At 54.2% G+C, this 20627-nt stretch overlaps 2 protein-coding genes across 12 annotated transcripts in view; both read right to left on the minus strand.

Annotated features, from left to right (window-relative positions):
* LOC132499439 (homeobox protein Hox-C6) overlaps positions 1–20627 on the minus strand; it is a 64348-nt gene that overhangs the window by 19140 nt on the left and 24581 nt on the right. Inside the window, exons 1-3 of one of the 11 annotated variants that reach the window (XM_060114095.1) lie at positions 18113–18654; positions 6840–7065; positions 4940–6113 (exon numbers count right to left, since the gene is read on the minus strand). The exons of 4 other annotated variants lie outside the window; for them this stretch is intronic. In XM_060114095.1, coding sequence (XP_059970078.1) covers positions 5806–6113; positions 6840–6993 — 462 coding nt within the window. In that variant the 5' untranslated portion in view covers positions 6994–7065; positions 18113–18654 and the 3' untranslated portion in view covers positions 4940–5805. Of the gene's footprint in view, positions 1–4939; positions 6114–6839; positions 13111–13134; positions 13209–16033; positions 17843–18112; positions 18655–20627 lie in introns of those variants that run through there. 6 more of the 11 variants (XM_060114094.1, XR_009533849.1, XM_060114092.1 and 3 more) reach the window with 6 other exon arrangements.
* On the minus strand, positions 378–2564 carry HOXC5 (homeobox C5). Its single transcript, XM_060112677.1, has 2 exons — positions 2102–2564; positions 378–1400 (listed from the first exon to the last, which is right to left on the minus strand). Exons 1-2 carry the CDS (start codon positions 2553–2555, stop codon positions 1186–1188), a joined length of 669 nt encoding a protein of 222 aa, XP_059968660.1. The 5' UTR covers positions 2556–2564; the 3' UTR covers positions 378–1185.

A 20627-nucleotide genomic window follows, 5' to 3' on the forward strand; every position in this document is an offset into this window, starting at 1 on the left:
GGGCCGCTGCTAGAGGCTAGAGGCCTCAGATCCACCCAGCCAAAGTGGGAGTGGGTGCAGAGGCCTGAATGCCTGGGACAGCCACAGCATGGGAAAAGCCAGTACAGACGGCTTGGGGGCCCTCCCCTTCCCCGAGAGGTCCTTCTTGGAGCCAGGGATTGGGAAAAAAGCGCAGTTCGACCTTCCTCTTCTCAATACTCCTAGAGGCTCCTAAAAATTCTTTTAAAGGAGAGGCTTAAAGGCTGTGGGCCTCCCCAACACCCCATAGCCCATTTAGACGATTTTCCCCAATACATGCCCCCCAAACAGAGAGGAGCCGCTGCATCTTTAGTCCTCGTCTCTCTTTGTCTTTATTTGATATGACAAAATATAGTTTCAGGAAAGACCTGGAGTCAATAAATAGTTGGACAACAGCGATGAGAAGGACACCGAAAGTCGTGGCAGGGACTACTGGGGCAGCCAGGAGCCTCTAGGACCTTTGCTGGGGTCCAGTAGCAGGGAACCCCAATAGCTGAGCTAGCTAGCGGTCTGAGGCTGGGGGCCTGAGAGGGCATGCAGAGAGCGCAGGCTGGACAAGTTCCCGGGCTTTGGGGTGGGGGGCGCAGGTTGGGAGAGCATAGGGCAACCAAGGGGGTCCTAGGCAGTCAGTCATCTTCCCCCTTTCATATGCAAATCATTTTAAAAATGAACATCGAGTTTAGTGGCTACAAGGAAGCACCCCGAGTCTGGTGCCGGACTCCGCCAGGCACAACCATCCTCTTACCGAGCCTGCAGCCGGGAACAAAGGAGAGGGCGAGGCCGGAGGGTCCCGGCGCGGGGCCTGAGGCGCCCGCAGGGCCCACCTGAACCCCAGCGGCCACGCTGGGCAGGAATCCTGAGAGGCAGCCCAGGCCGGGTTCGCTCAGCACCAGCCCCTATGCCACAGCCCTCTGGGGATTCTGCGGATAGCCTGCCCTGGGACCTCGGTGCTGAGCAGAACTGAGGGGAGTCCGGGCAGCGCGGGCAGCCACGCGGGAACCTGGGGTCGGTGGGGATGCGGAATGCCAAGGGAAAGAGCTTTTGTCTGTGAGGCTGGGGAGCCGATGCTCCAAGCCCCCGCCCTATACCGAGAGAGGAAAACCGAAAAGGAAAGGCGCAGGGACCGAAGCGGGCTCGGGGTGCTGTCAGCGGGCCTCCCCTCTGCCTCTAGAGAGCCTCTTTGCTTTTCATTTTGGAATCTTTCTTCCACTTCATCCTGCGGTTCTGGAACCAGATCTTGATCTGTCTCTCGTTGAGACACAAGTTGTTGGCGATCTCTATGCGCCTGCGGCGAGTGAGGTAGCGGTTAAAGTGGAATTCTTTTTCCAGTTCCAGAGTCTGGTAGCGCGTGTAACTGGTTCGGGACCGCTTGCCGTCAGTCTCTGGAATATAAACCCCCCAACCCAGGAAGGGGTGAATAGCGTGCAGCGCCGCAGCTTCCCCATCCCAGCCCCAGGCCCCCACCCGCGGCCGGAGGGAGAAGACGCGAGCGGGGCAGGACAGGCCCGGCGGGCCGCAGGCGGGCCCGGCCCAGGCCAGCCTGGCCCCGGGAGAGGCGCCTCCGCCCAGGCAGGAAACTTTCCGCCGCAGCCTTCACTCAGCAGCCGGAGGGGCTGAGGGGGTGGAGGGGAGAGGGAGACCCAGGCTCGGACCGAACAATAAGCACCCTCGAGATCCGAGCACCGGGGACCCCCCTCCCGCCCCTCCCAAGTCGCTGGAATCTTCCGGAGCGGCAAGCGGCGGCCGAGCCGGCTCCGCAGGGGAGGGAGGAGGGACCGCGGGGGGATCCCCGCTCTGGAGCCCCGCGCTCCTCACCCTTCAGATCCCTCTATTTTTTTAACTCCCTCCCTCTCCCCCCAAAATTGAATATTGCCTTTTATACACGTTTTGTTCCTATGATCCAATTATGTCGTCGTAAATTTGGGCGCACACAGCCTCTAAGCCTTTTAGTGGACAGTTTTACGAGCCATTGATGCCTGGATCGTAAAATTTATGGCCGCAGGTTTTTTTTTCTTTATTTGCCCCGCATGGCCTATAAAACCCAGGCGGACCCGAGCGCGCAAAATGAAGTCCTAAAGTTTACCGTGGCTCATGTGCAGTTTGGTCATCCACGGGTAAATCTGTGGCGGGGCCGGTGGCTGGCTCAGTCCGGCGGGCTGCCCTGTCTGCGCCTGCTCCTCTTTGATCTCCCCACTGCTCTTAGCTCGCTCCTCCAGCGCTGGGCGAGCCGCCTTCTGACTGTACATCCCGGGGTTCAGAGGAGCCGCTTCATCTCTGCCCAGAGCGTGTCCCGGAGCGGCCGCGGCGCTGCAGGCGGGGCGGTCGGGGTGAGCCCGGGGGTTGGCAGCCATGTCTACCCCGTGGAGAGAGTTGGAAGGCGCAGGCGGTGGGAAAGTGACGCTTAAGTCCAATCCGCCGTAGCAGTACCTGGATGCCTGCACCTCTGAGGCCGATCCATAGTTCCCACAAGTTTGCATGTTATAGGCAGGGATATTGGGGCTCTGCTTATAGAATGAATTGGCTACGTAGGAGCTCATGGCGGGGAGGGCCCAAAAAAATTTCTGCACCCTTTTTGATTAAGGGTGATTTGTGACTCTTTGAAGTTGAGGGGTTTTTTGTTCTCCAAAGTGCACAATTTATAGGTGGAGATATCTCTTTCTTTATCCTATGCGCTCTTCCCAAATAAGGGAGCCTTAAATAGAGTCACGTGACTCGAGCGGCCACTCATAAATTTGGCTTGATGACCTCCGAGAGGTTAGTGATGGAAGCCGGCGAAACGCATCTTGATATGTTGGCAAAGCCCAACCAAGGGGGAGAGGGAGTGAGGGAGAGAGAGGAAGAGAGAGACGGGGGAGAAAAAAAAAAAGGTTCTTGGAATTGGGGGGTAGGCGGGACAACGAGCCCACAGCGACACCTGGTGCCTCCTTGGAGGAATCGCAGCCTGGCTCGCTGGCTGGCCTTCAGGACTCTGGATTTTCCACGCTGTACAGGAGAAGCTGGGTGTTGCTGCAACAAACCACTGAAATGGCCTTTTAAATTGTATTTAATTTTAAGGGGAAATGAGGCTTCACTAGGATGCATAGAGGGTTTGTTTTGTTTTTTGGTTTTTTGTTTTCTGTTTTTTCGGGGTTTTCTTGGGTAACGATGGCCCCCATCCTCCCCAACCCCGGGGCCTTTCAATGTTCAAATGGCTGAGGGAAGGGGATTGCGGTAGGAGAGCCCCTACCCAGGCCGGAGGGGCCTTATCTCAGGTTCTCTAAACCAAGGGTCGAGGTCCCTTTCCTTTGAGGCCCCAGGGCCCTAATACTGCTGAGAAGGTGCCTGTCAGCCTGAGAAAGTGAACCCAGCCTCTGCAGAGGGAGGCAGGATGCCCAGGAGGAGGGGTCCCGGGTGGGCAGAACTAGATAGGGGGCTCATGGGACTGAGAGTGCTGGGGACTCTGGGATGAGCCTGGAGGTGAGGAGCCAGGGGAAGATGAGTAGGCCTCCTCCTCATGCCAGGGACCCCAGAGTAGCAACAAGGCAATTTTCAATTGTATGAGTGGGTGGATGGCTAGCTGGGTGGGTAAAGAACCAGACACAATGAACTGGAGGACTGCTCTGCATCCCTGGGTATGACCCTGGTGTGGTACCCATGCCAGGTATTTTGGATGGAAAACAGATGTTAATTGAGGGCATGGAGAAGCAAGATTCAAGCTTCCACAAATATTATATGAGCAGGGCAGAGGAAAAGGCCTGTTTTGTGCCCTTTGGAGGAAAGGCCTCTGGACCAGGCTTTCCAGGGACCTGGGTTCAGAAGGTCCACAGGAGAGCAATTTCTGAGCTATCTGGAGGTGTCCAAAAGGATCTAGCTGGGGGTGGGGGGATGGGGGGTAGGCAGGGCAGGCGCCTGGGCCACCTTCACATCCTGTGACCAAGGGCTCCGCAGCCATTCGGCCCCTTTACATCCCCCCTCCCCTAGCCCCAAGTCTTATTCTTTCCTGACTGTCTCTCCCCAGGAAATATCCGCCCCGGCCAGAAGCCCCCCTCCCGCCCCCGCTGGCAGAGGCGCTGGAAGGGGCGCTGGCGGGGGATCTGGAAGGTCTGGAAAACTGGCGGATTTTTTCCCTCTGGGAGACCCCCTCACTACCTCACCCCCTAGGTCCACTCAGGTTTCTCTGGCTGGGCTTAGGAGAGAAGGCCTGAGCTGGGGAAGGGCTAGGGTCTGGCTGCGCTCCTCACTGGCCTAGTTTGAGGGGAGAAGAAAGAGTAAGGAACCAGACTGGGGCTGGCGCTGTAAGGAGGAAGGAATTTGGTCCCGGCCACGTCAGGAGTCCCAGAGCAGGCGAGAGCTCAGTTTCCAGGCTTTCTTTTCCGAGATGTCCTTGAATCGCTCAATCTCTGCCGAAGGGCTCGGGTCCCGCGGTCTCCTCTTTCCCTCGGTTCTCCGCCTCCGCCACGTTTCGCAAGAGTCGGCCTGGCGCGGGCCGGGGGCTGCCCTGCTGGCTTCCGGCGGCGCCTCCCTCCTCGCTCCGGGGAGTGGGCGGGGGTGACCTGGGGCCTGGATAATGCGTCCTTTCTGGCCTTTGGGGCCCGGGGTTCAGAAGCCGAGGACCCCAGACTACCAAAGGCAGGAAGAAAGGCCTGTGTGGGGCCGGAGACCACTCCGACCAACCCGGGCTCCCACTCTACCCCCAGCGAAACCCCGTGCGGCCCTTTTTGCGGGGCGAGGGCGTTGCTCTATGTGGGGAACCCGGAGAGGCCTCCCAGCCACCAGCGCGATCCCCGGGAGAACCGGGAGGCAGGGCTCAGCGCCGGGCCGGGCGAGGCGCGTGCAGGGGGCCGGGGGCTCGCAGGCGGCGGGCAGACACGAGAGCGCTCGGAGCCTGCTCCAAGTTTCACCCCAAGGCCGGAAGGCGAGCGAATTAACAGAAATCCCGATATAAACTTTTAAAAATAGTATCAGTTTTATTAAATATTCGAGAACGGATCCAGAGGTCGGATTTATACAGGAGGGTAACACGACGGGATTTTTTTAATTTATTATTTTTCTCCTACCGGCTAAACAAACGTCATTCACTATTTTTTCTCTTTTTGTACTTTTCCCTCTTTTGTTTTTTTTTTCCTTTTTAAGATGGGATTGGAACACGGACGGTGCTAAACATAAATATAAATACAGAGACCACAAATACAGCTAAAAATATTCACACAGATATGGTCACAGTTTGTAATATGCCATAATGATCCCCAGGATTCTTTAAATACAATTCGCCTGGGCTGGGCATTTGCTGGGGCAGAGGGGCCGGGCGGGGGCTGCGGGCAGGCCCTGGGGGTTGCTGTGGGACCACCACGCACCCTACTTGGGCCTCTCGCCCTCCCCGGCTGCCACGCCGGGCCCTGAGGCCTGGGAGCAGAGGCCCCCGGGCCCGGGAGCCGGCTCTCTGCGCGGGGGCGGGGGTGGGGGGCGCCGAGAGGGTGGGAGGCCAAGTCCTCGTTTGGAGGGAGATCTGTGGAGTCTGAAGCGAGGTTCAGGCACGAGCCCCAAGGCCTGGGCGAGGGAAGGGGCCTGCAGACGAGCCGAGAACGAGCTAGCGAGGGAGCAGGAGAGGAGGAGGCGCCTTGTGAAAGAGTCTGTGCGGTGAGGGAGGGGGTCCAGAGCTGACTTTTCAGGTCCATATTTGACTCCCTAATTTTGTCTCAGGAAGTCCAAACATCAATTGTGCCAGTGATAAATACAGAGTGTGTGATTAGAAGGGAGTTGCGGGGAGCGAGGGAGCAGGAGAGAGAGGGGTGGCAGGGACAGTCCTGGTCACTCTTTCTGCTTCTCCTCTTCTGTCTCTTCCCGCTTTTCCTCTTTTCCGCCCAGGCTGTCGACCGCGGCCCCTCCGCCGCCCCCTGAGAGCGTGGACGTGAGATTAGACTCTTTTTTCCACTTCATCCGGCGGTTCTGGAACCAGATTTTGATCTGTCGCTCGGTCAGGCAGAGCGCGTTGGCGATCTCGATGCGCCGGCGCCGCGTTAGGTAGCGGTTGAAGTGAAATTCCTTCTCCAGTTCCAGGGTCTGGTACCGCGAGTAGATCTGGCGACCGCGCCTCCGGTCCGCTCCATAGCCGACCCCTAGAGATCCGGGCACAAAACACACTAAAAACAATCAGCAAGGCACCCTCCGCAGACTATTTAGCCTAGCACAGCCCTGACCCTCCCAACTTGGCCAGCAACTCACGGGCCCCCTCGGGCTCCAGGCTTCTCCTCTCTGCCCTGTCTCCACCCCCACTGGGGGTACTACAGCCAGGATCCCAAATTCATTCAGCCTCCCCACCGCCAGGTTGGTAGGTGGGTCCCAAAGAAAGGTGGGGGTAGGGTGGGGGACAGAACCAGGCAGAAAGCTGCAAATCTAAAAGCTGATTTTTGAAAAATCCCAAACACGGGGGATGGGGCCCCATTTCTGAACGACTGGGTTCCCCCATCTCCCCAAGCGCCCTAGCTCCTTGGAAACTTCTCCCCACTTCTCTGTCCCCTCCTCTCCCCCTCCCTTCTCCTCAGCCTGACTCGACTTTGGGGGGCTCCCCACCCCCTCCCCTCATCCCCTGCCCTGTTCCTGCCCCCTCAGTTCGCCTTGGAGCCCTCCAATCCGTCAGGGGCCGAGGGGGCCAGGCCCCTGCGAGCAAGCGGGAGGCGAGCAAAGGGGGCAGAAGAGGGGGCCCTGTCTCGGCGTCGGCGAGGAGACGAGCGTGATTGTTTTTATGGGGCCATAAAAAACTCTCTCCGCCCGTTCTTCTAGGGAAGCCGGTCATAAAGCCAGTTCAGTTTATTTAATTTATATCTCGGAGCTGTAAAACTCACCACTGTGCGAATTCATTCGCTGCATCCAGGGGTAAATCTGGATACTGGCTTTCTGGTCCTGGGGCGCAGTCCTGCCCTGCTCAGAACTAAAATCCTGAGCAATTGAGGTCTGTGTGTTATGTCCTAAGGTGTTTTGTCTGCAGTTTGAGAGCATGTCTTTCTCCTGGTAAAAGGAATTAGATCCATAGTCATACGGCCCTCGGCTGGAACTGAACACGACATTCTCCTGTGGCGAATAAAAGGGAGTCGAGTAGATCCGGTTCTGGGCAACGGCCGCTCCATAGGTCGAGAAATGCCTCACTGGATCATAGGCGGTGGAATTGAGGGCGACGTTGGGGAGGACGTCCTGGCCCCCGGCGAGGTGGCAGGATAAGGAAGGGTTAGTGAAGTAGGAATTCATCCCTTTGCCTTTACCTGGTCGGGCTATGATTTCTTTAATATTTATTTCTGTCTCCAGTTTGTACTCGGAACTAGATGGTTATAGGGACGGCTCCAATCCAGGACAGACAAAATGACAAAGTCAGCTGACCCCCTCCCAGCCAATCGCAAGCCAGATGTCAAGAAGGGGGAAAAAAATCGCTTCTGCTTCTGTTGATTCCCTAGTTGAGACTAAGTGTGTGCTTTGAAAGTAAGACTTGGATTTCTTTTAAAAATATATATGTAAGGGAACTGGTTTGAAGGTGAAGGAAGGGTGAATGTCCCCGACCAGGGCCTTGGGGCCCAGAAAAGGAGAGCTGCACTCCCAGGAAATCTCTCAGCACCAGCTAACTTTGCTGTGCTGTAGCCACAGCCAGGGCTGGAGAAATCCCTGTATTTTCAATCTGATTTCATCTTTTATATCTGCCCCCTTCTAAAATTACATCTTGATTTCTCCATGGGAGGAACTCCCTCCCAGCTCAGGGAGATCCCCAGAAATCCTACAGGAAATCCTGGTTTGATACTCCATGGAGTGAGTCCACATCATTAAACCACTATACTTTTCCCAATAATTTTTTTAAAAAAATCAAAAGTGGAAAGAAATTGCATAAAACATGGTGCTCAGAGGAAGGAGAGTCTGGGGTGGAGGGAGCCTGTGGGGAGTCCCTAAGTCTAAAGAGGGAAGAGTGAGACTTCAGGGTGCAGTGGCAGAGCTGAGGTGTGCAAAGTAGCCATGCATCTGCTTCCTCTTCCTCCTAGCCCCCCATCTACCTCCTCCTCAGGATCCCTTTTGGGGGGAACTCTTGAAGCATTTTTGCCTAAAAGGGAAGATTTATTTTAAAAATAAATAGGAAAGGAAGAGAAAAAAGTAAACGGTGGGAGAGAGAGAAAAAAAAGGAAGAAAGGAAGAAGAAAGAACTCTGAGAGTCTTTCTAGACACATCAACTCCTGTTTATGTTGGTGAGAATTTATGATTTAGAGCCAGCCAGGGCCGTTGGGGTAATTCACATAGGATCCAGCCAGAAAGAGAAGGCCGGCGGGGTTCTGATGGACAGTGAGTGTCTTGCAGGCTCAAAGCCCCTGCCCAGGTCAGAAGCCCCTGCTCCCTCGGACTCTCTGTCCTGCCAAGGGAGGTGCCCCTGGACCTGAGCTCTGGGGCTTGGAGATTCTAGCCAAGGTTTTCCGGGGTGCTCTCACCAAAGGGCCGGCCACACCTAGTGGGGCCGGGCCTCTCAGCAGCCCCCTACCTCCATTTTCTTCCCACCTGGGGGCTAAGAAAAAGGAAGAGAAGGTTAGGAAAAGGCGGCTGTGTCCGAGGCTTCTGAGGGAGCCGCAGTGGGCAAACAGAAACAGAGGAAGGTGTGCAGATGTTCTTTTCTTTTTTCCCCTGATTAATCCAAACTTATTTTGATATCGTAACGTAGGCTGAAAATGCTTTGAGTTGACAAAGAGGGGGTCAGTGGGGGCAAGCGAAGGGAGCAGTGGAAGCTCATATTTTCGCCTCACCATTTTTTGGTGGTGCGGGGGGAAACTGGCTATAACAAGAACCCGGATGTCTCCGGATTTTATGATCTTTTCCTTCTGTGTAACAAAGCGGAGTAATCAATGGGTAGCAATAAAGCCATAAACGGGACTACGCTGGGAAAAAAACTCGTTTATTCATCTTCTGTAACGTTAAGGTTTCCCTGGAGTGTCACTAGGGGGGAAAAATAAAGTTTCGAACCCAAAAGCAGACTGTGTAGGAGCTGATGGAGACATGTTAGTTAATACATGAACCTCGTTACGGGATGGAAGAGTCTTCCTGCGAGACAATTTGTGTTGACTTTTAAAAATACAGCCCCAGTCCTTCAGAAAGGAGGGAAATGTGTTGGTATTTAGAAGGGCAGGGGGAAGGCCCCTATAGTTATTAAGGTTCCCCCTCTTGGACCATACTTTCCTCTCCCCAAGGAGATGAAGGTGAAGCGTAGAGGAGGATTCTTAAATTGAGGAAGAAATTTTTAGATGAGTTGTCTCATTTTGGGGTGCCATGGCAGGTACACAAACAGACACCAGCGTGAGCTGCTTTTCGCTCTAGAATCCAGCTGTCCTCGAATTGAATTCGTGGCATGCCTGGGCAGTGGTTTCCAACAGCTGGCTGGGGCTCCAGGCCCCCTGGAGGGCAAGAGGGAGAGGGAGAGAGAGAACTGGGGAAGGGGTGGAAGACCGAGGGGGCTGAACTAAGGAGCAAGTCAGTGCACCCCTGGATACAATTAGCCGCTCTCAGAGTTCCCATCCTCAATTCTGTTCTAAGGGTAGCAGTGTAACACGTAAAAGAGGCCGGAAGAGAGAGTAAATTCCCTCCCCACCCCCACCTCCTTTTCAGAGAGATTGCTAGAGGGATAAATCATGTCAGTGATATTTCCTTCAAGATATTAAATTGTTGCAATGTACAACAAATTGAATGATGGAAGATAGGCTGTCTTAATGAGGTTTCGCTTTCAATGAGTGTTATTTTCTACGTATTTTAAAATCTCTTTCATGGGTGGGTGGGGGAAGGAAGAACCTTGAAAGAAAGAAGGGGCTTCTGGGGAAACGTGCTGCAGCTCCCCAGCAAGGATGCCTGGGTTTCCTTGAGCCCCTCCTAAACCAAGTCTGGAGGGGAAAGGGGCCCCAAAGTTAGGGAGAGTCTCCTTTAGGGCCTAAAAGTGGTGGGCGCGGGGGTGGGCGACCTGAGGAACAGAATGTAAGTCTCAGCCCCGGAAAGTTAAGTGTTTTATTACGTCCCTAAACAGAGGGCAGAGACTGAAAGGTCTCACCGATTTATAATGAACAGGAACCAGCTGCTGGGGGAAAGAGGCAGAAATGCTGGACGGGGGGAGAAGGGGAAGCAGAAATACAAATAAATTCCCCTACTGCTTAAAGACTTTCGGCAAAGTTAATTTCCAACACACTCTTCCCCCATCACCTTTCATTCCTGAGGAATGAAGCCTTCTTCTTTCAGTTGGATCTTTAATTATGCAGCTGAAATTTGCTGGAAGGATTCGCTCCAAGGGGGGAGAGCAGGTCAGATGAGCCGGATCTTCCCTCCATTGGATTATATTTTCCTTTTTTCATTTCATGATAATTTTATTTTTTTGGCGAAAGAACATCTGTCTATGGGGGGAAAGCTGGGACTTGGGTTTTTCTGAATATATTTATATTTTCCTGTTAAATTTGTCTGAAAACAATTATGGAAACTCATCAGCAGAAGCAAGAACAGATGTTTTATTAAAACTGCAGTTGAGCTCTGTAAATATGCACAAGTCCTGGGAAGGAGGGGCGAGAACTTGTTCTTTGTTTCTATAAAACAAGCCTAGAGAAATCAGAGAACACCCCCCCATCAGGCCCATAGGTCTCCGACTTGGTCTGCCCCTTTCGGCCTCTGGAATCAGGCATCAGGGGGTTTGGCAGAAAGAGCGGTTCGCTTTCAGAGGTGAAATTAGTGGATTCAAAAACAGAATTCCAAAAACACAGAAAAGGAGTAAAGGCGGAAAGTTGCCCGCTCCCTGTTTCAGCCACCACCCCCCCATCCAAAACACATGCTTTTCATGAGCGCTAGTTATAGGAGAGAACTTACTGTAGGTGCCCTGGGCCTGAGTGGGGGGCAGTCATTGGTCTGGAGTCCCCAAAGTTGCATTGGAGGCTGGGCACTTGAGGGTTTCCCAGGGCAAGTATAGGGCTCCTACTGCAGCCCTACCCCGCTCCAGGCTGGGGGCCTGTGTAGCTCTGAACTGGGGAGAGGGTGGCTGGGACTGGACGCTGGCCCTGGAGGGGTTCATGGACAGGCCTCATCTTGCTTGCCTTTGCTTTCCACTCTGCTCTGGGAAATATATTAATTTCTTGGGTAAGGGTATCTGAAGTGAGAGGGATGAGATCTGGAATTTTTATTTGGGGACAATCTTCTCCAGAGGTCCTGCTTAGTTGTATTCTGCCAGTCTTCTCTCTCTCCCCAGATCCCCCAACTCTGCACCGATGTCTGTGACTCACCCAGCCTCGCACACAGATACACACACTCCATTCCTGGCTGCCGGCGCCACCAACTACAGCTCGGCGCCTCTGGAGGCTGCTCAGGGACGTGGGCACTGGAGCCGCAGGACTCAGCACTCGGCCTGAGTGCCTGGCTGCCTGGAAGCCACTATAGCTGCCGACCCACCCCCTCAATCCTCGACTTCCAGGGCGGGAGAGGAGCTATTGCCCCACTGGTCCCTTTTGTGCCACTGCGCGAAGGCTGAAATCCCTCTTGCAGAGAAAGCTGAGTTTCAATAATTGTTCAGCTCACCTCACAATAGCACTGTTTGGTTAAGGCTTTGCTGTTCTAGAGTGACTGCTCAGTTGGCCCGACTGACTTATGATTGGATTTTTTTTAATTTAAAAATTAAAAAAAAATAAATCCTACTCCAAATGCCTAGTGTTTTGTGTACGAGCTCCTTTGATCTCCACAGAATCCGGAGTAAAAGGATTGCAGAGTTTCCTAGTCTGCCAGATAACCTGAACACGGGGAACTGGGTCTGCTTGGGGATACCAAAGCATAGCTGATGCAAGGAGCCCCCAGCTTCTCAAAGATCCAGTGGGGAAATTGTCTGAGCTCATACCTCCCCATACACACATTGCATTGCAAAAAAGAATGCTATTTCGTCTTTCAAAGTTCAGGCGTGGAAACACTTGGAGAAAAGTGAAATCTGACGCACCCAATCTAGAAATGGATCCCATTTGGGGGTGCTGATATTCTGGGGACAGGGCCCAGCCTGGCTAGCTGAATGGAGTTGGGGGTCAGCAGGGAGCGGGGAAGGAGGAAAAGGCCAGATGGGGGCATGTCAAGTGCCTGAGAACTGCCCCAAACACCTCAGAGGCCTGGGCTTTTGAGCTGAGAGGTTGAGAAGCTGCCCAAGCTGCTTTTGCTTTATTTGCAATTAAACAGAGAAGAAAGGTACCTGGAGGGACGCTGCTAACTCACATCATATTTTCTCTTTTCCCTCTCTCTGTCCAGATTTCTGCCTGACCTTTCCTTATCACCACTCCACTCAATGCTGCTACCATTAGCAGACACAAACTCCCACACCGGCATTTGTTTGGCTTCTCAATTCACTTCTCTGGCTGAAGGTTAAAAAGTAAAATAGGTCCTCAGCATCTCTGTCCCATAACACTCAGCCCTGAGCCCCTTTCAGCTCCCTCTGGAAGAAATCATTTTTGGCTTTGGGGGCCTGGCCCCCAAGCCTCCCACCTCTGTCCCAAGCAGCTGAATATTAGCTGAGGTGGGGGCATACAGAAAGACTTCGGACATAGTATCTCATCCCCACTGGGAATGGGGAGGGAACTCAGACCCTGAGTGACATTTCAGGGAGGGAAAGCAAGTAGCCGTGCTCGGCCCAGGAGGGAAAATGAAAATCCAGAATATTCAGAATATTTTTGGCCCCCAGAATAAGGACAAAGGATCCCCAACTTCCTGGCTTCTCTTATACCCCTCCACACTGAGCACTGTTTGGACCCGTTTTGGAGGTTTATGAAAACTGTGAAGTTCAAGAACAAGGCATTTATGACGTCACAGCGAGTTGTCATGAGGAAATTGTAAATGTCATAAAAGTTATGTACGGCTAGGTTCTGTGTGTGGTTCTCCGCCTCCCCTCACTTTCTCTCTCGCTTTCCCCTTCTTCCCCTGGTCTAAGTTTTCCCACTTGAAAATAAAATTTTATTATGTTCTAGAACAATAAGCCAACAATGAAACATCATCCTCATTTCCCTATAAATAATTTTATCCTTTATTGTTTGCAGACCTAAAAGAACCATTTAATCTGCACTGGCGAAAAGAGGGAGAGAGATGGGGAGGGGGGAAATTAATTTCAGAAACTAGAATATTACTTACTTCGGTGATACTCTTTCAGATTTGATAGCCAGGAGCAAAATTAGAGGCGAACAGCGGCCTCTCCAACTCTACACCTGGTGGGATTGGAGATTTATAGGATCTTTAGTGAAGGGGCAATTTAATTTTGTAGGATTTGCTTAAATTCACTGCTATTTTGGGGAGCTGAGGAGAAGGGAGGGTGAGGGGAGAGCGACATGCTTTATCTAGCTTTATGAATCCGCCAACATTACCCTGATTTAAAAACCCAACAACCTATGTCTCAGGGAAAACTCCTGCAGAAAGGAGTGAGGTGAGGGGGACTCAGCTTTCTCAATGAGTGTGGCCCCCTTAACGAAGCGGTTGCCAGGGGGAAGGAAGAAAAGCTGGAGGCTGTTCTGTCTCTCCACCACCAGGACACCCGGAGGTTAATGGTGTCCCCATAATTCCCCCCACCCTATAAACAGCTGCCCTATTTTAGGACGATTTCTGCTTCCTCCCCTTGGAAAGGGAGAGTGAGGGAGGTGGTAATGGCGGAGCGGGGTGCCGGAAAGGGGAGGGAGTTCAGGATAGCGCTGTACTTTGTTCTCCTGGGTGAGTTTGCTGGTTTGGCGGGTTTCTGACGCAGGGTGGCAGCAGACAAAACAAGTAAACAACTCACAGACACAATAAACAGGGGCGGCTGCGGCGCCGTGGCAGAGGCCGGGTGAGCAGCACACTTTGGGGGTAATGTCACCCTGGCACCCGGGGGCCGCCCAGGCCTAAAAGCTCAAGGCCGCCCTTGGTGCCGGTGGAGAGAAGGTGGGAGAGAGCTGCACGCCTCGGGGACCCGCAGCAAGTCTGGACAGGAGATTCTGGGGAAAAACCTGATCACCTAGGGAGTGGAGGAAAAACACCCACCAGCCCCTCTCCCGTCCTTACTTTCTTTCCTGGGCATTTTAATGGACATTTATACTCCCCACCCCATTCTGTCTTTCCCTGGGCCCAGAAGAGAGAAAGAAGGCTGGTTAATTCCCAGCCCTGGCCCACACTCGGTGCTTTAAGCCTGCAGGCGGTCAGACCCAGCTTCTTCTGCCCCATCAGCCATCTCCCCAGTTTAGGTAGCAGAGAGGATTAAAATAAAGTACCACCGGTAACCAGATCTGGGTATTTGGAGAATTTAGAGAGCCCCTAATCTGCCCCACAGATGACACAGGCAAAGCTGGGGCCCCGTGAGCGGCCAGGGCGAGCAGGGGCGGGGGAGAGATGCTCACCACACCCCTACCCGTCTGGCTGGCTTCCCCCCCACCCCAGCCGCGGCCTCTCCAGGCACCCTAGCTGGCAGCCGCCCCAGACCACCGCCCAGAGGCCACCTTATTAAGCACTCCAATTCCCTCCGCCACCTCAGCAAGGCTTCAAGCACCAGGGCCCAGCGACTGCTCAGAACTGCTCACAGGCCTACCTCACCCATGAAAGTTTCCCACCAAACTCACTTTCAACACAACCGGCTTCCCCTGCTAAAACGGTCCTGAGCTGGGCAAGATTGCAGGGAGGTGTGGAGAGAAAGCAGAAGGGAGTCAGTCTTTCCCCAGCCCAGCTACTTGGACAGCGAAGGCAATAAGGTCTGAGAAAGCCTTTGTGGCATCCCTTGGTGACTGACACCCACATACTCCGATTCCAGCACGAACACATTTTCAGCAGAGCACGCACAGAGGGCACCCAGTGCCTCCTTGAGCCCATGCCCATCTAGTGAGGGCTAACAAAATTTCGCATGCACATAAAATGGTGTTTGAGTGAATATAGGTATGGTTATATACAATTAACCATTGAGGAAATACGAGTCTGTATATATTCATGCATAAGTCTGCGCCTGTACATTTCAGCCTCTATCTAATAAATGTATAAAGCTACCAAGCCTGGTTTCGGAACACAACAGCCAACCCAACAAGGCCGCCTTCTCCAAACAAGGTCTCGTTCTTCGTGGGCATCACAACTGTCAGACCAGGGAGAGAAAGGGTTTGCTTTGCCCATTTTTCCTTAGCTAGGAGCTGGCGCATGAAATACAGCCCGTGGCAGGACTGACAAAGCCCCGTAAGGGGCAGGCCTGAAGCGCCCAAAAGAGTGGGCTCAGAGGAGACTGCTGGGGGCCCTGGGCTCCAGGGAGTGTCACCAGACCCTGACCCACGGATTCAGGGCTTCTGTCCAGCCTTAGTTCTGGGTGTGCAGAGTCCTTGAGCCTGATGCTATTCTCAGCTGCCCTGGCTATTATTAGACAATCACAGCAGTGCTCTCCCTCTCTAAGGACCTTGTCTACAGGGAATCTGGCCTGCAAGGAGGCTGAGGGTTGCCAAGCGTGGCTCCTCTTGTGTTTCAGTTTGAGCACCATCGAGGGAAAGAGAGAAGGGAAAGAAAATCGAAAGTAAGGAGGGAAGGAAGGGACTGGCATTTGGGGCTGGGTTTTTTCCCCTGGCCAGACTAGAACACAGAAAACCAGGGCCAGTCACTGTTGCTATGCTGTCTCTGCATCTCTCTGTGTCCTGAGGAGGAGTCTAGGGGTGAAGGGAGTGAGGGCCTGCAGGACCCTAGCCAGGAAGGGACAGAAAATCAACTGATAAAAATATAAGGACATTTCAGGACGGTGCTGTTAACCCGACAACCACGAACCCTAGCACGCTGAAGTCTCACCAGTCACGTTCGGTTAGATCCCTGTAGGCCGAGGGGAATACCCCAGCCTTGCCCAGGCCCACCCCTCCAAAGGAAGGGGGGCCCTCTAGTATTCCAGGTGAACCCCTACTGGCCTGAGAGGCCTTCTCCAGAAACTGTTGTCCTCAGGGGTGAACAAAGGAGACTTGTCCATACTCCCCCCGTCCCCCCGCAAATCAGTGCGGCCATCTGCAGGGGTGGGGGCAGACAAAATACAGCGAAAGAGAAATAGAGGCCTCACCGATCGGCGGTTCCCACAGTACGCCAGGAGAAAGGCTCCCATTTTCAGGCTTCCGGGGCCCCTCCACTGGCCACTGTACTCCCCTTGCCCTTTGCAGGTCGCACGGACTCGGGGCCTCGGCGGCCGCAGCCTGGCTCCCCGGGGCGTCAGACCCTGGGCCGCGCCGAAGCGGCGGGAGAGCGCGCGGCCGCCGGAGCAGGCGGCGGGCTGGGCCCATTTGGGAAGAGCCAAGGCGCTTTTCTCGATCGTAAACAAGGAACGCGAAATTAGCCCCTCGGCAGACGCCTCTGCCGACACACACAAGTCCTACTGGGGGTGGGGGGGTGGAAGGGGGAGAGAAAATGCCATTTCTTCCCCCGGGAGAATACCTCCGAGGCCTTTATGTCGGCTGCGAAAGGGGAATTTTGGGGGGGCAGGAGAGGAAGGGAAGGGGATTATGGGGGTAGGGGAGGGAAGATTCACCGTCAACTCGGGCCCAAGGGGTTTGATTTGAATGCAGTCGAATTATATTTTTAAGAATTTGATAAAAACAGGTTATTCACCCCTTCCCCCCCAGGCGACCGGTCGGGGTTTAAACAGGAAATCGAGGAGTGATCCCCTCCCCCACTCGGGCTTGGCGGAGAAGCCCAGTTGCGCGGTTGGAAGAGGATGGGGGGGTGCTCTTGGCTCGGACTGGAGGGGACTCTGGCCCCCAGACTCTCGGATCTCTCCAGGAATATGCACCCCCCTCCCCCAGCTCGGGGGTGTGTCTGCCTGGGTGTGTAAGCGATTGTGTGTGCATCACCGCCCTTTATAAACAGAAGCTCACACATATAGGTGCCGCCTCGGACCCAGGCCAGGGAGCAGGGCGGGGTCGTATATCAAGCTGCAACACATTCAGGGCTACGTACATTTGGAAGAAATTAAGCCACTGTGTTATGAAACCATGTGTGTTGGGTTAAGACTATACAACACACCATTAGCACCAATTATTAAGAAGCTCCCGAGCGCCCGGGACCCTCCAGGCCGCCCAATTCTGACGTCCCTATCCCATGAGCCAGCCGTGCCTTGAGTCCTCACTGTCTCCTCTCACCCAGGAGACCCCGCCAGCGAGGCCTGGTCCTGTCCCCACCCATCCTGGGGCCTCCCCAATTCCCACCTCCGCCCCAGACAGGGCAGATCCCAGCCCAGAGCAGCCAGGCGACGCGGATGAAGCAGCCCAGTGGGTATCCTGGGTGGGGTGGCGGCGGCTGGGGGTGGGGGACTCCGGGCCGCGGGGAGAGAAGGCAGATTGGCCCCTTTTCTCCAAGCACAAGATGGCTTTTGAGTACCGAGTACCGAGTCCCCCAGCCCCAGCCCCACCCCCACCCGTCCACCCGCAGTGCAGAGCACCTCCCATCTTTCCATCCGCTCGAGTGGGGGTGGGAGCAGGGGCGGGCAGACGCTCTCCCCTCCGCCGACGCGCACCAGCCACCAGCCTCCCCACTAATTGCCAATTAACAGGCCCAGCCGCCCGCCTAGCTGCGCTCTCTTCCTGCTCATCTGCCCGGCCCTGGGCCCGCACTGCGCATGTGTGAGCTCTAGCGGTCGCGCTCTCCCGGAGACAGGGAGGGGGCTGCGGAGCAGGGAGGGGGCGCTGGAAAGTTTGTTTGGGGGTTGGGGGGCTGACTCTGCTCAGGGAGCAATCGTTACAGCCTACACGTTCTCTCTCCTGCCCTGGAGATTGAGCTCCGGGCCCCCTCTGTCCCAGTCCCATTAGCCAAGAGGCTGCAGATCTATAAAACGGAGGGACATGGTCCGCGCACTAGACCCAGGCCTTGAGCCCCACCGGTGCAGTCCTCTGCCCCCCCCGACCCCCAATTTCAGCGCATAGTGACATAAGGACAACACACTTGCCCACTACCATATTCCAATTTAACCCAATTTCTTCTCCTCCCTCCCCTTCCCCCCCCCCATAATTGCCCACGCGCCCACCCTCTCACCCTCTCGCCAGCCCCCTCTCCTCTCTAACCAAGACAAGCCGCTGCTGTCCTTATCTTGAAACCGCCACCCAGTTACGGACCATTAGTTACATATTTGAACCAATAAGGAAACACTTACCGGGCGCTGCTGTCACTCTCCCTCTCCCTCTCTCTCTCTCTGCCTCTCTCTCCCACTCTCTCTCTTTCTCGTCTTCCCTCATTCTGTGCCGCTGCCGAGACTGCTTCAGCTCCACATACATATATATACTTTATATAAATTTAAAAATAAAAAAGAGTAGTCCCAATAATCAAAAAGCCAAATAAATTTGAAACAGAGTTGCGAGAAGGAGGCAGGAGGGAGAGCCTGGGAGAGGGGAGGGGCAGAGGCAGCTGCAGCTCCCTATCTCAACTGCTCCCGCATTCCTCCTGCCCCTTGGGGGGCTAGAGGGTCGGGAAGGGAGAGAGGGGTGCCCTCTGCTCCTGCCTCTCCCCCCACCCCCCTCCCCAGGTGCTTCCAGCTTCCAGCAACTCCATCTGGGAGGAAAGAAATTAAATGAGGGGAGAAAATAATTATTAATCAGATTAATTTTAAAAAAATACTGGTAATGAAGGGAGCGCCCAGCGCAGGTTTCCCTGGCAATGGTTAGGCTCTTACAGGGAGGACTGTTCTGCGGAGCGCTCCGAACGGACAAACCACAATAAAAAGTTCACGTTCATGGATGGAATCCACATGACTTCTTGTGGCCAATCCAACTTGTGAGTCGATCGTAAACTTTTATTACTCAGCTGTAAATTTTCTGCAAACAACCGGGAATGCGATGCATTTGTGTAGCGTGTGCAAATGGGCGCCACGGTCGCCATGTTTACCCAATTCTCTCGCAGAGGGAGCATCCCCAGACCCCCACCCCACCCCCACCCACCGCCCAGTCCCCACGGGCCGGGCTGCTCCTGGCTAGCGCGGAAAGGGCAACGGGGGGACTTGACAGGAGAGAAGGAAGGATTCTGGCCGCTGAGTCGGCTGCCTCCCTTTGCCATACCGAATTTTACATATTTTCCTTAATAAATGGGGTATTAAGGCTGGCTCTGGCAGAACCAAAGCTTTGCAAAGGTTTGTGGCATTGGGGCAGTGCCGGCGGCGGCGTGAAGGGACTGAGAAGGGATTCACTCCCTACCCCTGCTCCCTCCCTACCCCTGTTTTTTCTAGGAAGAGAACAACATCCTTCCCAATGGGGCGTCCGGGAAGCCCCCCCCCACCACTCCACCCCAGCTGGGAACGGGAGGGGCAGGCGGCTGGAGGCCTCATAACCAAGCCTGACCTGGCCACGGTCTGAAGAGCAGAGAGGGTTGAGACCGGTCCTGGGCAGTCCTACGGAGGCAGCAGGAGGGATGGGAAAGGGGGGCAGCCTCTAGAACCCCCAAAGCGCCCGTCCTCCCCAGGTTCCCTTCTCAGAGAAAACGAATGACATTTTCCCCCAAGACCATCCCTAGTGTCAGGTCTCCTCAGTTCCTAGGTTCAGATGGCAGCTTCCTCCTAATCTTTCTAGAATTAAAAATAAAATAAAGGCCCACGATCTTGGCTCCCACTTCTTTTTCCTTTGGGTGCATGGTCATGTGAAGCCTTTTTTGTCTTATCAGGTGGCCCACACCCGCCTGCCTTTTTCAGAAAAATTCTAGTATCTGGGCAGCTGGGACACACCTTGGAGGCTCTGAAAAAATAACCAATTCTTCCCTAAATTCCACCTTCCATGCTAAACACCGAGCACCCGAGACTCCAGACCCCTGATTTTGGCAATTAATCCAGCGTGGGGGAGCCCAGAATAAATTCCCCCATAGAGACTATTTGCCAACCAGTCGCAACCCAGCCACTTTCTCCACCAGCTGGAAATTTGAAGGTGTAAAGTTCTTCCCTTGGTCCCAAATTAAGCTGGCATGGGGACTTCCGTGGCTGGGTGCCCCCACCCCAACCAACAGGGGGTCCCTCATCCCCTCCCCAAACTTCCTCCACAGTAAGAGAACAGTTCCCTCAGCCGGATGCAGAGACCTCGTTCCTTTTACAAACCCACCCATAAATTTTATAACAGGTAGTTAAAAATTACGACAAGGAGGCGCTGGCCCAGCTTTTCACAATGGGGCGAGGGGAGAATGGGGCAGCCCTGCGGGCAGTTCACCGGAAGTTTTACTTCTAGTCTGTGGCGTAACCTGTCCTGAGTTCGCTTTAACTAGGGCGGGGTGACTCTCTCTAGCCAACACGCGGCCACTGGAGCATCTCATTTAGGGAAGCTGAGGCTGGGGTTAGGGCACTCACTACCTCCCTCACCCCCCAGATCCCCTGCAGGCCCGCTACTCCCTTGGCCTCTGCAGTGAAGTGGGGAGGGAGAGAAAATGCCGAGAATTTTCAAAAATGCCAGAGAAACGAATTTGCCCCCCAACTTAATAGCTGCATTATCCCTTCTCTACGGTTGGGATTAGAATAATAAATGTAAGGCGAAATGAGCGAGATGCTTCAACTTAGCAGTTTGAAAGATACTATTTTTCACAAATCACAAATAGCTTTCGGAAGCCACTTTGATTGGCTAATAAACAAGTAAAGAATGGGAGAAAGTCCTATCTGCTGCAGCCGAATGGTCCCCATTCCGGTAATGGGACGGCGGGAG

Source organism: Mesoplodon densirostris, chromosome 11 (assembly GCF_025265405.1).
Source record: "Mesoplodon densirostris isolate mMesDen1 chromosome 11, mMesDen1 primary haplotype, whole genome shotgun sequence".
In the NCBI taxonomy this organism is placed as follows: domain Eukaryota; kingdom Metazoa; phylum Chordata; class Mammalia; order Artiodactyla; family Ziphiidae; genus Mesoplodon; species Mesoplodon densirostris.